The 16286-nt window shown below is 46.8% G+C and overlaps 1 protein-coding gene across 1 annotated transcript in view; it reads right to left on the reverse strand.

Moving 5' to 3' along the window:
• Positions 1 to 16286, reverse strand: part of LOC110536392 (E3 ubiquitin-protein ligase znrf3) — a 214017-nt gene that overhangs the window by 43253 nt on the left and 154478 nt on the right. The window contains exon 3 of the mRNA XM_036936352.2: positions 6274 to 6348. Coding sequence (XP_036792247.2) covers positions 6274 to 6348 — 75 coding nt within the window. The remainder of the gene's footprint in view (positions 1 to 6273; positions 6349 to 16286) is intronic.

The following is a 16286-nucleotide window of genomic DNA, read 5'->3' on the forward strand; positions in this document are numbered from 1 at the left end:
ACAGTTACCCTGCCCCTACCCCATATGGACAGTTACCCTGCCCCTACCCCATATGGACAGTTACCCTGCCCCTACCCCATATGGACAGTTACCCTGCCCCTACCCCATATGGACAGTTACCCTGCCCCTACCCCATATGGACAGTTACCCTGCCCCTACCCCATATGGACAGTTACCCTGCCCCTACCCCATATGGACAGTTACCCTGCCCCTACCCCATATGGACAGTTACCCTGCCCCTACCCCATATGGACAGTTACCCTGCCCCTACCCCATATGGACAGTTACCCTGCCCCTACCCCATATGGACAGTTACCCTGCCCCTACCCCATATGGACAGTTACCCTGCCCCTACCCCATATGGACAGTTACCCTGCCCCTACCCCATATGGACAGTTACCCTGCCCCTACCCCATATGGACAGTTACCCTGCCCCTACCCCATATGGACAGTTACCCTGCCCCTACCCCATATGGACAGTTACCCTGCCCCTACCCCATATGGACAGTTACCCTGCCCCTACCCCATATGGACAGTTACCCTGCCCCTACCCCATATGGACAGTTACCCTGCCCCTACCCCATATGGACAGTTACCCTGCCCCTACCCCATATGGACAGTTACCCTGCCCCTACCCCATATGGACAGTTACCCTGCCCCTACCCCATATGGACAGTTACCCTGCCCCTACCCCATATGGACAGTTACCCTGCCCCTACCCCATATGGACAGTTACCCTGCCCCTACCCCATATGGACAGTTACCCTGCCCCTACCCCATATGGACAGTTACCCTGCCCCTACCCCATATGGACAGTTACCCTGCCCCTACCCCATATGGACAGTTACCCTGCCCCTACCCCATATGGACAGTTACCCTGCCCCTACCCCATATGGACAGTTACCCTGCCCCTACCCCATATGGACAGTTACCCTGCCCCTACCCCATATGGACAGTTACCCTGCCCCTACCCCATATGGACAGTTACCCTGCCCCTACCCCATATGGACAGTTACCCTGCCCCTACCCCATATGGACAGTTACCCTGCCCCTACCCCATATGGACAGTTACCCTGCCCCTACCCCATATGGACAGTTACCCTGCCCCTACCCCATATGGACAGTTACCCTGCCCCTACCCCATATGGACAGTTACCCTGCCCCTACCCCATATGGACAGTTACCCTGCCCCTACCCCATATGGACAGTTACCCTGCCCCTACCCCATATGGACAGTTACCCTGCCCCTACCCCATATGGACAGTTACCCTGCCCCTACCCCATATGGACAGTTACCCTGCCCCTACCCCATATGGACAGTTACCCTGCCCCTACCCCATATGGACAGTTACCCTGCCCCTACCCCATATGGACAGTTACCCTGCCCCTACCCCATATGGACAGTTACCCTGCCCCTACCCCATATGGACAGTTACCCTGCCCCTACCCCATATGGACAGTTACCCTGCCCCTACCCCATATGGACAGTTACCCTGCCCCTACCCCATATGGACAGTTACCCTGCCCCTACCCCATATGGACAGTTACCCTGCCCCTACCCCATATGGACAGTTACCCTGCCCCTACCCCATATGGACAGTTACCCTGCCCCTACCCCATATGGACAGTTACCCTGCCCCTACCCCATATGGACAGTTACCCTGCCCCTACCCCATATGGACAGTTACCCTGCCCCTACCCCATATGGACAGTTACCCTGCCCCTACCCCATATGGACAGTTACCCTGCCCCTACCCCATATGGACAGTTACCCTGCCCCTACCCCATATGGACAGTTACCCTGCCCCTACCCCATATGGACAGTTACCCTGCCCCTACCCCATATGGACAGTTACCCTGCCCCTACCCCATATGGACAGTTACCCTGCCCCTACCCCATATGGACAGTTACCCTGCCCCTACCCCATATGGACAGTTACCCTGCCCCTACCCCATATGGACAGTTACCCTGCCCCTACCCCATATGGACAGTTACCCTGCCCCTACCCCATATGGACAGTTACCCTGCCCCTACCCCATATGGACAGTTACCCTGCCCCTACCCCATATGGACAGTTACCCTGCCCCTACCCCATATGGACAGTTACCCTGCCCCTACCCCATATGGACAGTTACCCTGCCCCTACCCCATATGGACAGTTACCCTGCCCCTACCCCATATGGACAGTTACCCTGCCCCTACCCCATATGGACAGTTACCCTGCCCCTACCCCATATGGACAGTTACCCTGCCCCTACCCCATATGGACAGTTACCCTGCCCCTACCCCATATGGACAGTTACCCTGCCCCTACCCCATATGGACAGTTACCCTGCCCCTACCCCATATGGACAGTTACCCTGCCCCTACCCCATATGGACAGTTACCCTGCCCCTACCCCATATGGACAGTTACCCTGCCCCTACCCCATATGGACAGTTACCCTGCCCCTACCCCATATGGACAGTTACCCTGCCCCTACCCCATATGGACAGTTACCCTGCCCCTACCCCATATGGACAGTTACCCTGCCCCTACCCCATATGGACAGTTACCCTGCCCCTACCCCATATGGACAGTTACCCTGCCCCTACCCCATATGGACAGTTACCCTGCCCCTACCCCATATGGACAGTTACCCTGCCCCTACCCCATATGGACAGTTACCCTGCCCCTACCCCATATGGACAGTTACCCTGCCCCTACCCCATATGGACAGTTACCCTGCCCCTACCCCATATGGACAGTTACCCTGCCCCTACCCCATATGGACAGTTACCCTGCCCCTACCCCATATGGACAGTTACCCTGCCCCTACCCCATATGGACAGTTACCCTGCCCCTACCCCATATGGACAGTTACCCTGCCCCTACCCCATATGGACAGTTACCCTGCCCCTACCCCATATGGACAGTTACCCTGCCCCTACCCCATATGGACAGTTACCCTGCCCCTACCCCATATGGACAGTTACCCTGCCCCTACCCCATATGGACAGTTACCCTGCCCCTACCCCATATGGACAGTTACCCTGCCCCTACCCCATATGGACAGTTACCCTGCCCCTACCCCATATGGACAGTTACCCTGCCCCTACCCCATATGGACAGTTACCCTGCCCCTACCCCATATGGACAGTTACCCTGCCCCTACCCCATATGGACAGTTACCCTGCCCCTACCCCATATGGACAGTTACCCTGCCCCTACCCCATATGGACAGTTACCCTGCCCCTACCCCATATGGACAGTTACCCTGCCCCTACCCCATATGGACAGTTACCCTGCCCCTACCCCATATGGACAGTTACCCTGCCCCTACCCCATATGGACAGTTACCCTGCCCCTACCCCATATGGACAGTTACCCTGCCCCTACCCCATATGGACAGTTACCCTGCCCCTACCCCATATGGACAGTTACCCTGCCCCTACCCCATATGGACAGTTACCCTGCCCCTACCCCATATGGACAGTTACCCTGCCCCTACCCCATATGGACAGTTACCCTGCCCCTACCCCATATGGACAGTTACCCTGCCCCTACCCCATATGGACAGTTACCCTGCCCCTACCCCATATGGACAGTTACCCTGCCCCTACCCCATATGGACAGTTACCCTGCCCCTACCCCATATGGACAGTTACCCTGCCCCTACCCCATATGGACAGTTACCCTGCCCCTACCCCATATGGACAGTTACCCTGCCCCTACCCCATATGGACAGTTACCCTGCCCCTACCCCATATGGACAGTTACCCTGCCCCTACCCCATATGGACAGTTACCCTGCCCCTACCCCATATGGACAGTTACCCTGCCCCTACCCCATATGGACAGTTACCCTGCCCCTACCCCATATGGACAGTTACCCTGCCCCTACCCCATATGGACAGTTACCCTGCCCCTACCCCATATGGACAGTTACCCTGCCCCTACCCCATATGGACAGTTACCCTGCCCCTACCCCATATGGACAGTTACCCTGCCCCTACCCCATATGGACAGTTACCCTGCCCCTACCCCATATGGACAGTTACCCTGCCCCTACCCCATATGGACAGTTACCCTGCCCCTACCCCATATGGACAGTTACCCTGCCCCTACCCCATATGGACAGTTACCCTGCCCCTACCCCATATGGACAGTTACCCTGCCCCTACCCCATATGGACAGTTACCCTGCCCCTACCCCATATGGACAGTTACCCTGCCCCTACCCCATATGGACAGTTACCCTGCCCCTACCCCATATGGACAGTTACCCTGCCCCTACCCCATATGGACAGTTACCCTGCCCCTACCCCATATGGACAGTTACCCTGCCCCTACCCCATATGGACAGTTACCCTGCCCCTACCCCATATGGACAGTTACCCTGCCCCTACCCCATATGGACAGTTACCCTGCCCCTACCCCATATGGACAGTTACCCTGCCCCTACCCCATATGGACAGTTACCCTGCCCCTACCCCATATGGACAGTTACCCTGCCCCTACCCCATATGGACAGTTACCCTGCCCCTACCCCATATGGACAGTTACCCTGCCCCTACCCCATATGGACATGTAAATGGTTACATTTGTAAATATTTTTTATATATATTATTACTTAGATTATTGTTTTATTCACTTGTCTTTTTGACCTGCAGTGTTGGAGCTCTGAGCTGAATAATTTCATTGTACCCAGCAATTACATCTGTGACTAATAAACTCATCTAATCAGTTTCTCTTTCGGCCTCCGTCCCTCCCTGCCCTTCGTACCCTCTACAGTCTCTCTAGTGGGACTCCTCTATTGGACTGAGCCTCTCTGTTGTCTGCACCCTCCCTGCCCTTCGTACCCTCTACAGTCTCTCTAGTGGGACTCCTCTATTGGACTGAGCCTCTCTGTTGTCTGCTCCCTCCCTGCCCTTCGTACTCTCTATAGTCTCTCTAGTGGGACTCCTCTATTGGACTGAGCCTCTCTGTTGTCTGCACCCTCCCTGCCCTCCGTACTCTCTACAGTCTCTCTAGTGGGACTCCTCTATTGGACTGAGCCTCTCTGTTGTCTGCTCCCTCCCTGCCCTCCGTACTCTCTACAGTCTCTCTAGTGGGACTCCTCTATTGGACTGAGCCTCTCTGTTGTCTGCACCCTCCCTGCCCTCCGTACTCTCTACAGTCTCTCTAGTGGGACTCCACCATTGGACTGAGCCTCTCTGTTGTCTGCACCCTCCCTGCCCTTCGTACTCTCTACAGTCTCTCTAGTGGGACTCCTCTATTGGACTGAGCCTCTCTGTTGTCTGCACCCTCCCTGCCCTCCGTACTCTCTACAGTCTCTCTAGTGGGACTCCACCATTGGACTGAGCCTCTCTGTTGTCTGCTCCCTCCCTGCCCTTCGTACTCTCTACAGTCTCTCTAGTGGGACTCCTCTATTGGACTGAGCCTCTCTGTTGTCTGCTCCCTCCCTGCCCCAGTATGTCATTTAAAAATCCCAGGGGAAATACCAGACATATTCACCATTTCTATTTCTTCCCCTGTCGTCATGTTTCCAAGTGAATTATGCTCTCTCTGATTAAAGTATAGCGTACGGCAATTTAACATCTCTGCCTCTGCTTCTGTTATTTTCCCCTGCAAGAGAGTCAATATAAACCAGGCTCTCAAAGGGCTGACACTGCTAGCATTGATGTCAATGTGATAATAGCGTTATGCTATACGTAAAGTATATACACCAGATACCTCACGATAAAGGACAGTTTATTGTTGCTACCTCAAACTTGTTCAGCCAAGTTTCCTAGAAACATATTACAGTTCTTCAGGATAGTCTTGAACGGAGCTCGCCCAGTTTGTTCTCTGGTGGTTGTTCATTCGCTAATAGAACATCGGGAAGAGACGGTTTATTTACAGTCACAGTTTCATCAGGGTGCCCGTATGTAGTCCTCTATCGCCGTCTCTTTCTCTTCAGAGTGTCGGGGAGGGAGGGCCTGGTCCGAGATGAGCAGTATGTCCTGCTCTGACTGACCCTTGAAGTAGAAATCTTCATCCAAATCAAGGGTAGTGATCACTGTTCTGATGGCCAGAAGCTCTTTTCGTTCATAGAAAACGATGGCGGAAACACTATGTAAAAATCTAGTTAAGAACCGCGCAAAAACACACAAAATAGCAGAGTTGCTCAGGTGCCTGTTAAATGACCGCTATACATTCCACCACCATTCTTGAGTGGAGACTTGGAATGTGAGTGCCCAATGTGTGAATGGAAACATGGAAACCATGTGTGTGTGTGTGTGTGTGTACTGACCTGATCAATGGCATCAGAGTTTTCAGACACGTCAAAAATGACAGCCGTCGCCCCTCTCTGAACTGCTCGCTTCGCCTGCAGAGAGAACAACAGTCATCAGAGACACAGAGAGAACAACAGCCAATAGAGACACAGAGAGAACAACAGCCATTGGTGACACAGAGAACAACAACCATTAGAAACGCAGAGAGAACAACAGTCATCAGAGACACAGAGAGAACAACAGCCAATAGAGACACAGAGAGAACAACAGCCATTAGAGAGACACAGAGAGAACAACAGCCAATAGAGACACAGAGAGAACAACAGTCATCAGAGACACAGAGAACAGCCATTAGAGACACAGAGAGAACAACAGTCATCAGAGACACAGAGAGAACAACAGCCAATAGAGACACAGAGAGAACAACAGTCATCAGAGACACAGAGAGAACAACAGCCAATAGAGACACAGAAAGAACAACAGCCATTGGTGACACAGAGAACAGCCATTAGAGACACAGAGAGAACAACATACATTAGAGACACAAAGAGAACAACAGCCATTAGAAACACAGAGAGAACAACAGCCATTAGAGACGCAGAGAGAACAACAGCCATTAGAGACACAGAGAACAACAGCCATTAGAGACACAGACAGGACAACAGCCAATAGAGACAAAGAGAGAACAACAGCAATTAGTGACAAAGAGAGAACAGCCAATAGAGCGACAGAGAGAACAACAGCCATTAGAGACAGAGAGAGAAACACAGCCATTACAGACACAGAGAGAACAACAGCCATTAGTGGCACAGAGAACAACAGCTATTAGTGATACAGAGAGACCAACAGCCAGTAGAGAACCAGAGAGAACAACAAATATAAGAGACAGAGAGAGAACAACAGCCATTAGAGACACAGAGAGAACAACAGCCATTAGAGACACAGAGAGAACAACAGCCATTAGTGACAAAGAGAGAACAGCCATTAGAGACAGAGAGAACAACAGCCATTAGTGACAGAGAGAACAATACAGTTTTGGAAAGAACACTCTGAAGTTTCAGAATCTGCAAATATTTTGTCTGTAAGTGCCCCAGAACTCATTCTACAGGCGAAACCAAGATGATGCATCAACCAGGAATTAGCAGAATTTCTGAAGCTCTGTTTTCCATTATCTCCTTATATGGCTGTGATTGCGCAAGGAATGAGCCTACACTTTCTGTCGTTCGCCCAAGGTCTTAGCAGCATTGTGACGTATTTGTAGGCATATCATTGGAAGATTGACCATAAGAGACTACATTTTCCAAGTGTCCGCCTGGTGTCCTGCGTGGAATTCGGAGCGCAATTGCCAGCTGCTCGTACTTTTCCATTTGATATAGGGGAGAAACCATGTGTCCAAGAACGATGTATCAATGAAGAGATATGTGAAAAACACCTTGATGATTGATTCTAAACAACGTTTGCCATGTTTTCAGTCGATATTATGGAGTTAATTTGGAAAAAAGTTCGCGTTTTGAGGACTGAATTTTCAGATTTTTTTTGGTAGCCAAATGTGATGTATAAAACGGAGCTATTTCTAATACACAAAGAATATTTTTGGAAAAACTGAGCATCTGCTATCTAACTGAGAGTATCCTCATTGAAAACATCAGAAGTTCTTCAAAGGTAAATTATTTTATTTGAAGGCTTTTATGTTTTTGTTGAAATGTTGCGTGCTGGATGCTAACGCTAATGCTAACGCAAAATGCTAACGCTAGCTAGCTACTTTTACACAAATGATTGTTTTCCTATGGTTGAGAAGCATATTTTGAAAATCTGAGATGACAGTGTTGTTTACAAAAGGCTAAGCTTGAGAGATGGCATATTTATTTAATTTCATTTGCGATTTTCATGAATAGTTAACGTTGTGTTATGCTAATGAGCTTGCTGATGGATTTACACAATCCTGGATACAGGGTTTTTTTCATAGCTAAACGTGACGCAGAAAACGGAGCGATTTGTCCTAAACAAATAATCTTTCAGGAAAAACTGAACATTTGCTATCTGAGAGTCTCCTCATTGAAAACATCTGAAGTTCTTCAAAGGTAAATTATTTTATTTGAATGCTTTTCTGTTTTTTTGTGTAAATGTTGCCAGCTGAATGCTAACGCTAAATGCTACGTTAGCCATCAATACTGTTACACAAATGCTTGTTTTGCAATGGTTGAGAAGCATATTTTGAAAATCTGAGATGACAGTGTTGTTAACAAAAGGCTAAGCTTGAGAGCTAGCATATTTATTTCATTTCATTTGCGATTTTCATGAATAGTTAACGTTGCGTTATGGTAATGAGCTTGAGTCTGTATTCACGATCCCGGATCCGGGATGGGGAGATCAGAAAGGTTAAAGACACAGAGAACAACAGCCATTAAAGACACAGAGAACAACAGCCATAAAAGAGACAGAGAGAAGAACAGCCTTTCAAAAGACACAGAAAGAACAACAGCCATTAGTGACACAGAGAACAACAGCCATTAGTGACACAGAGAACAACAGCCATTAGTGACACAGAGAACAACAGCCATTAGAGACACAGAGAACAACAGCCATTAGAGACACAGAGAACAACAGCTATAAGAGACACAGCTAACAACAAATATAAGAGATACAGAGAACAACATCCATTCGAGACAGAGAGAGAACAACAGCCATTTGTGACACAGAGAACTACAATCATTAAAGTGACACAGAGAGAACAACAGCCATTAGAGAACCAGAGAGAACAACAAATATAAGAGGCACAGAAAGAACAACAAATACAAGAGACAGAGAGAGAACAACAGCCATTAGAGACACAAAGAGAACAACAGCCATTAGAAAAACAGAGAACAACAGCCATTAGAGACAGAGAGAGAACAACAGCCATTAGAGACACAGAGAACAACAGCCATTAGAGACACAAAGAGAACAACAGCCATTAGTGACACAGAGAACAACAGCCATTATAGACACAGAGAACAACAGCCATTAGAGACACAGAGAGAACAACAGCCATTAGAGACACAAAGAGAACAACAGCCATTAGAAAAACAGAGAACAACAGCCATTAGAGACACAGAGAACAACAGCCATTAGAGACAGAGAGAACAACAGCCATTAGAGACACAGAGAGAACAACAGCCATTAGTGACACAGAGAACAACAGCCATTAGAGACACAGAGAGAACAACAGCCATTAGAGACACAAAGAGAACAACAGCCATTAGAAAAACAGAGAACAACAGCCATTAGAGACACAGAGAACAACAGCCATTAGAGACACAAAGAGAACAACAGCCATTAGAGACACAGAGAACAACAGCCATTAGAGACACAGAGAACAACAGCCATTAGAGACACAGAGAACAACAGCCATTAGTGACACAGAGAACAACAGCCAATAGAGACACAAAGAGAACAACAGCCATTAGAGACACAAAGCAAACAACAGCCATTAGTGACACAGAGAACAACAGCCATTAGAGACACAGAGAGAACAACAGCCATTAGAGACAGAGAGAGAACAACAGCCATTAGAGACACAGAGAACAACAGCCAATAGAGACACAAAGAGAACAACAGCCATTAGAGACACAAAGCAAACAACAGCCATTAGTGACACAGAGAACAACAGCCATTAGAGACACAGAGAGAACAACAGCCATTAGAGACACAAAGAGAACAACAGCAATTAGAAAAACAGAGAACAACAGCCATTAGAGACACAGAGAACAACAGCCATTAGAGACACAGAGAGAACAACAGCCATTAGAGACAGAGAGTACAACAGCTATTAGAGACACAGAGAACAACAGCCACAGAGAGAACAACAGCCATTAGAGACAGAGAGAGAACAACAGCCATTAGAGACACAGAGAGAACAACAGCCATTAGAGACAGAGAGAACAACAGCCATTAGTGACACAGAGAGAAAAACAGCCATTCGAGACACAGAGAGAACAACAGCCATTCGAGACACAGAGAACAACAGCCATTAGAGACACAGACAGAACAACAGCCATTAGTGACACAGAGAACAACAGCCATTAGTGACACAGAGAACAACAGCCATTAGTGACACAGAGAACAACAGCCATTAGTGACACAGAGAACAACAGCCATTAGTGACACAGAGAACAACAGCCATTAGTGACACAGAGAACAACAGCCATTAGTGACACTGAGAACAACAGCCATTAGAGACAGAGAGAACAACAGCCATTAGTGACACAGAGAACAACAGCCATTAGTGACACAGAGAACAACAGCCATTAGTGACACAGAGAACAACAGCCATTAGAGACACAGAGAGAACAACAGCCATTAGAGACAGAGAGAACAACAGCCACTAGAAAGACACAGAGAACAACAGTCCTTAGTGACACAGAGAACAACAGCCATTAGTGACACAGAGAGAACAACAGCAATTAGAGACACAGAGAGAACAACAGCCATTCGAGACACAGAGAACAACAGCCATTAGAGACACAGAGAGAACAACAGCCATTAGTGACACAGAGAACAACAGCCATTAGTGACACAGAGAACAACAGCCATTAGTGACACAGAGAACAACAGCCATTAGTGACACAGAGAACAACAGCCATTGGAGACACAAAGAGAACAACAGCCATTAGAGACACAAAGAGAACAACGGCATTCGAGACACAGATAGGACAACAGCCATTCGAGACACAGAGAACTACAGTCATTAAAGAGACACAGAGAGAACAACAGCCATCCGAGACACAGAGAACAACAGCCATTAAAGAGACAGAGAGAACAACAGCCATTAGAAAAACAGAGAACAACAGCCATTAGAGACACAGAGAACAACAGCCATTAGTGACACAGAGAGAACAACAGCCATTAGAGACAGAGAGAACAACAGCCACTAGAAAGACACAGAGAACAACAGTCCTTAGTGACACAGAGAACAACAGCCATTAGTGACATAGAGAGAACAACAGCAATTAGAGACACAGAGAGAACAACAGCCATTCGAGACACAGAGAACAACAGCCATTAGAGACACAGAGAGAACAACAGCCATTAGTGACACAGAGAACAACAGCCATTAGTGACACAGAGAACAACAGCCATTAGTGACACAGAGAACAACAGCCATTAGTGACACAGAGAACAACAGCCATTAGAGACACAGAGAGAACAACAGCCATTAGTGACACAGAGAACAACAGCCATTAGAGACACAGAGAACAACAGCCATTAGAGACACAGACAGAACAACAGCCATTAGTGACACAGAGAACAACAGCCATTAGTGACACAGAGAACAACAGCCATTAGTGACACAGAGAACAACAGCCATTAGTGACACAGAGAACAACAGCCATTAGTGACACAGAGAACAACAGCCATTAGTGACACAGAGAACAACAGCCATTAGTGACACAGAGAACAACAGCCATTAGTGACACTGAGAACAACAGCCATTAGAGACAGAGAGAACAACAGCCATTAGTGACACAGAGAACAACAGCCATTAGTGACACAGAGAACAACAGCCATTAGTGACACAGAGAACAACAGCCATTAGAGACACAGAGAGAACAACAGCCATTAGAGACAGAGAGAACAACAGCCACTAGAAAGACACAGAGAACAACAGTCCTTAGTGACACAGAGAACAACAGCCATTAGTGACACAGAGAGAACAACAGCAATTAGAGACACAGAGAGAACAACAGCCATTCGAGACACAGAGAACAACAGCCATTAGAGACACAGAGAGAACAACAGCCATTAGTGACACAGAGAACAACAGCCATTAGTGACACAGAGAACAACAGCCATTAGTGACACAGAGAACAACAGCCATTAGTGACACAGAGAACAACAGCCATTGGAGACACAAAGAGAACAACAGCCATTAGAGACACAAAGAGAACAACGGCATTCGAGACACAGATAGGACAACAGCCATTCGAGACACAGAGAACTACAGTCATTAAAGAGACACAGAGAGAACAACAGCCATCCGAGACACAGAGAACAACAGCCATTAAAGAGACAGAGAGAACAACAGCCATTAGAAAAACAGAGAACAACAGCCATTAGAGACACAGAGAACAACAGCCATTAGTGACACAGAGAGAACAACAGCCATTAGAGACAGAGAGAACAACAGCCACTAGAAAGACACAGAGAACAACAGTCCTTAGTGACACAGAGAACAACAGCCATTAGTGACATAGAGAGAACAACAGCAATTAGAGACACAGAGAGAACAACAGCCATTCGAGACACAGAGAACAACAGCCATTAGAGACACAGAGAGAACAACAGCCATTAGTGACACAGAGAACAACAGCCATTAGTGACACAGAGAACAACAGCCATTAGTGACACAGAGAACAACAGCCATTAGTGACACAGAGAACAACAGCCATTAGAGACACAGAGAACAACAGCCATTAGAGACACAGAGAGAACAACAGCCATTAGTGACACAGAGAACAACAGCCATTAGAGACACAGAGAACAACAGCCATTAGAGACAGAGAGAGAACAACAGCCATTAGAGACACAAAGAGAACAACAGCCATTAGAAAAACAGAGAACAACAGCCATTAGAGACAGAGAGAGAACAACAGCCATTAGAGACACAAAGAGAACAACAGCCATTAGAAAAACAGAGAACAACAGCCATTAGAGACAGAGAGAGAACAACAGCCATTAGAGACACAGAGAACAACAGCCATTAGAGACACAAAGAGAACAACAGCCATTAGTGACACAGAGAACAACAGCCATTATAGACACAGAGAACAACAGCCATTAGAGACACAGAGAGAACAACAGCCATTAGAGACACAAAGAGAACAACAGCCATTAGAAAAACAGAGAACAACAGCCATTAGAGACACAGAGAACAACAGGCATTAGAGACACAGAGAGAACAACAGCCATTAGAGACACAGAGAGAACAACAGCCATTAGTGACACAGAGAACAACAGCCATTAGAGACACAGAGAGAACAACAGCCATTAGAAAAACAGAGAACAACAGGCATTAGAGACACAGAGAACAACAGCCATTAGAGACACAGAGAACAACAGCCATTAGAGACACAAAGAGAACAACAGCCATTAGAGACACAGAGAACAACAGCCATTAGAGACACAGAGATCAACAGCCATTAGAGACACAGAGAGAACAACAGCCATTAGTGACACAGAGAACAACAGCCATTAGAGACACAGAGAACAACAGCCATTAGAGACACAAAGAGAACAACAGCCATTAGAGACACAAAGAGAACAACAGCCATTAGAGACACAGAGATCAACAGCCATTAGAGACACAGAGAGAACAACAGCCATTAGTGACACAGAGAACAACAGCCATTAGAGACACAGAGAGAACAACAGCCATTAGAGACAGAGAGAGAACAACAGCCATTAGAGACACAGAGAACAACAGCCATTAGAGACACAAAGAGAACAACAGCCATTAGAGACACAAAGAGAACAACAGCCATTAGAGACACAGAGAACAACAGCCATTAGAGACACAGAGAGAACAACAGCCATTAGTGACACAGAGAACAACAGCCATTAGAGACACAAAGAGAACAACAGCCATTAGTGACACAGAGAACAACAGCCATTAGTGACACAGAGAACAACAGCCATTAGAGACACAAAGAGAACAACAGCCATTAGTGACACAGAGAACAACAGCCATTAGAGACACAGAGAGAACAACAGCCATTAGTGACACAGAGAACAACAGCCATTAGTGACACAGAGAACAACAGCCATTAGAGACACAAAGAGAACAACAGCCATTAGTGACACAGAGAACAACAGCCATTAGAGACACAGAGAGAACAACAGCCATTAGAGACAGAGAGAGAACAACAGCCATTAGAGACACAGAGAACAACAGCCATTAGAGACACAGAGAACAACAGCCATTAGAGACACAAAGAGAACAACAGCCATTAGAGACACAGAGAACAACAGCCATTAGAGACACAGAGAACAACAGCCATTAGAGACACAGAGAACAACAGCCATTAGTGACACAGAGAACAACAGCCATTAGAGACACAGAGAACAACAGCCATTAGAGACACAAAGAGAACAACAGCCATTAGAAAAGCAGAGAACAACAGCCATTAGAGACACAGAGAACAACAGCCATTAGAGAACCAGAGAGAACAACAGCCATTAGAGACAGAGAGAACAACAGCCATTAGAAAAACAGAGAACAACAGCCATTAGAGACACAGAGAACAACAGCCATTAGAGACACAGAGAACAACAGCCATTAGAGACACAAAGAGAACAACAGCCATTAGAGAACCAGAGAGAACAACAAATATAAGAGGCACAGAAAGAACAACAAATATAAGAGACAGAGAGAGAACAACAGCCATTAGAGAACCAGAGAGAACAACATATATAAGAGGCACAGAAAGAACAACAGCCATTAGAGACACAGAGAGAACAACAGCCATTAGAAAAACAGAGAACAACAGCCATTAGAGACAGAGAGAGAACAGCCATTAGAGACAGAGAGAGAACAACAGCCATTAGAGACAGAGAGAGAACAACAGCCATTAGAGACACAAAGAGAACAACAGCCATTAGAGACACAAAGAGAACAACAGCCATTAGAGACAGAGATAGGACAACAGCCATTAGAGACACAGAGAGAACAACAGTCATTAGAAAGACACAGTGAGAACAACAGCCAGTAGAGAGACACAGAGAGTAACAACCATTAGAGACACAGAGAGTAACAACCATTAGAGAGACACAGAGAGTAACAGCCATTAGAGACACAGAGACAACAACAGCCATTAGAGACACAGAGAACAACAGCCATTAGAGACACACAGAGAACAACAGCCATTAGAGACACAGAGAACAACAGCCATTAGAGACACACAGAGAACAACAGCCATTAGATACACACAGAGAACAACAGCCATTAGAGACACAGAGAGAACAACAGCCATTAGAGACACAGAGAACAACAGCCATTAGAGACAGAGAGAGAACAACAGCCATTAGAGACACAGAGAACAACAGCCATTAGAGACACAGAGAACAACAGCCATTAGAGACAGAGAGAGAACAACAGCCATTAGAGACACAGAGAACAGCAGCCACTAGAAAGACACAGAGAACAACAGCTATTAGAGACACAGAGAACAACAGCCATTAGAGACACAGAGAACAACAGCTATTAGAGACACAGAGAACAACAGCCATTAGAGACACAGAGAACAACAGCTATTAGAGACACAGAGAACAACAGCCATTAGAGACACAGAGAACAACAGCCATTAGAGACACAGAGAACAACAGCCACAGAAAGAACAACCATTAGACTCTTAGTCTAAGTTTTGGGCTCAAAAATATTTTCCATCAATTAGTCTTTTGAGTAATCACCTCAGATATTTTCACATTCAATCTTTTTCAGATCTGATTGGTCAATAGCCCAATTAGTGAAAAAAATATCAGAATTGGGCTGCCTGTCTAAATGCAGCCAGAGAGAAGAACAACCATTAGAGACACACAGAGACCAGTAGTTTGAATATAATTTACCAGTCCAAAGTTTGGACACACCTCATTCAAGGGCTTTTCTTTATGTTTTACTATTTTCTTCAATGTAGAATGAAAGTAAAGATAGCGAAACAATGAAATAACACCCATGGAAACATGTAGTAACCAAAAAACAGTTTAAAAAATGTAATATTCTTCAAAGTAGCCACCCTTTGACTTATTGACAGCTTTGCACACTCTTGGCATTCTCTCAAACAACTTCACCTGGAATGCTTTTCCAACAGTCTTGAAGGAGTTCCCACATATGCTGAGCACTTGTTGGCTGCTTATCCTTCACTCTGCGGACCAACTCATCCCTAACCATCTCAATTGGGTAGAGGTTGGGTGATTGTGGAGACCAGGTCATCTGATGCAGCACTCCATCACTCTCCTTCTTGGTCAAATAGCCGTTACACAGCCTGGAGGTGTGTTG

The sequence above is a fragment of the Oncorhynchus mykiss genome, chromosome 11 (genome assembly GCF_057628025.1).
Source record: "Oncorhynchus mykiss isolate SJ-2025 chromosome 11, ASM5762802v1, whole genome shotgun sequence".
NCBI lineage: Eukaryota > Metazoa > Chordata > Actinopteri > Salmoniformes > Salmonidae > Oncorhynchus > Oncorhynchus mykiss.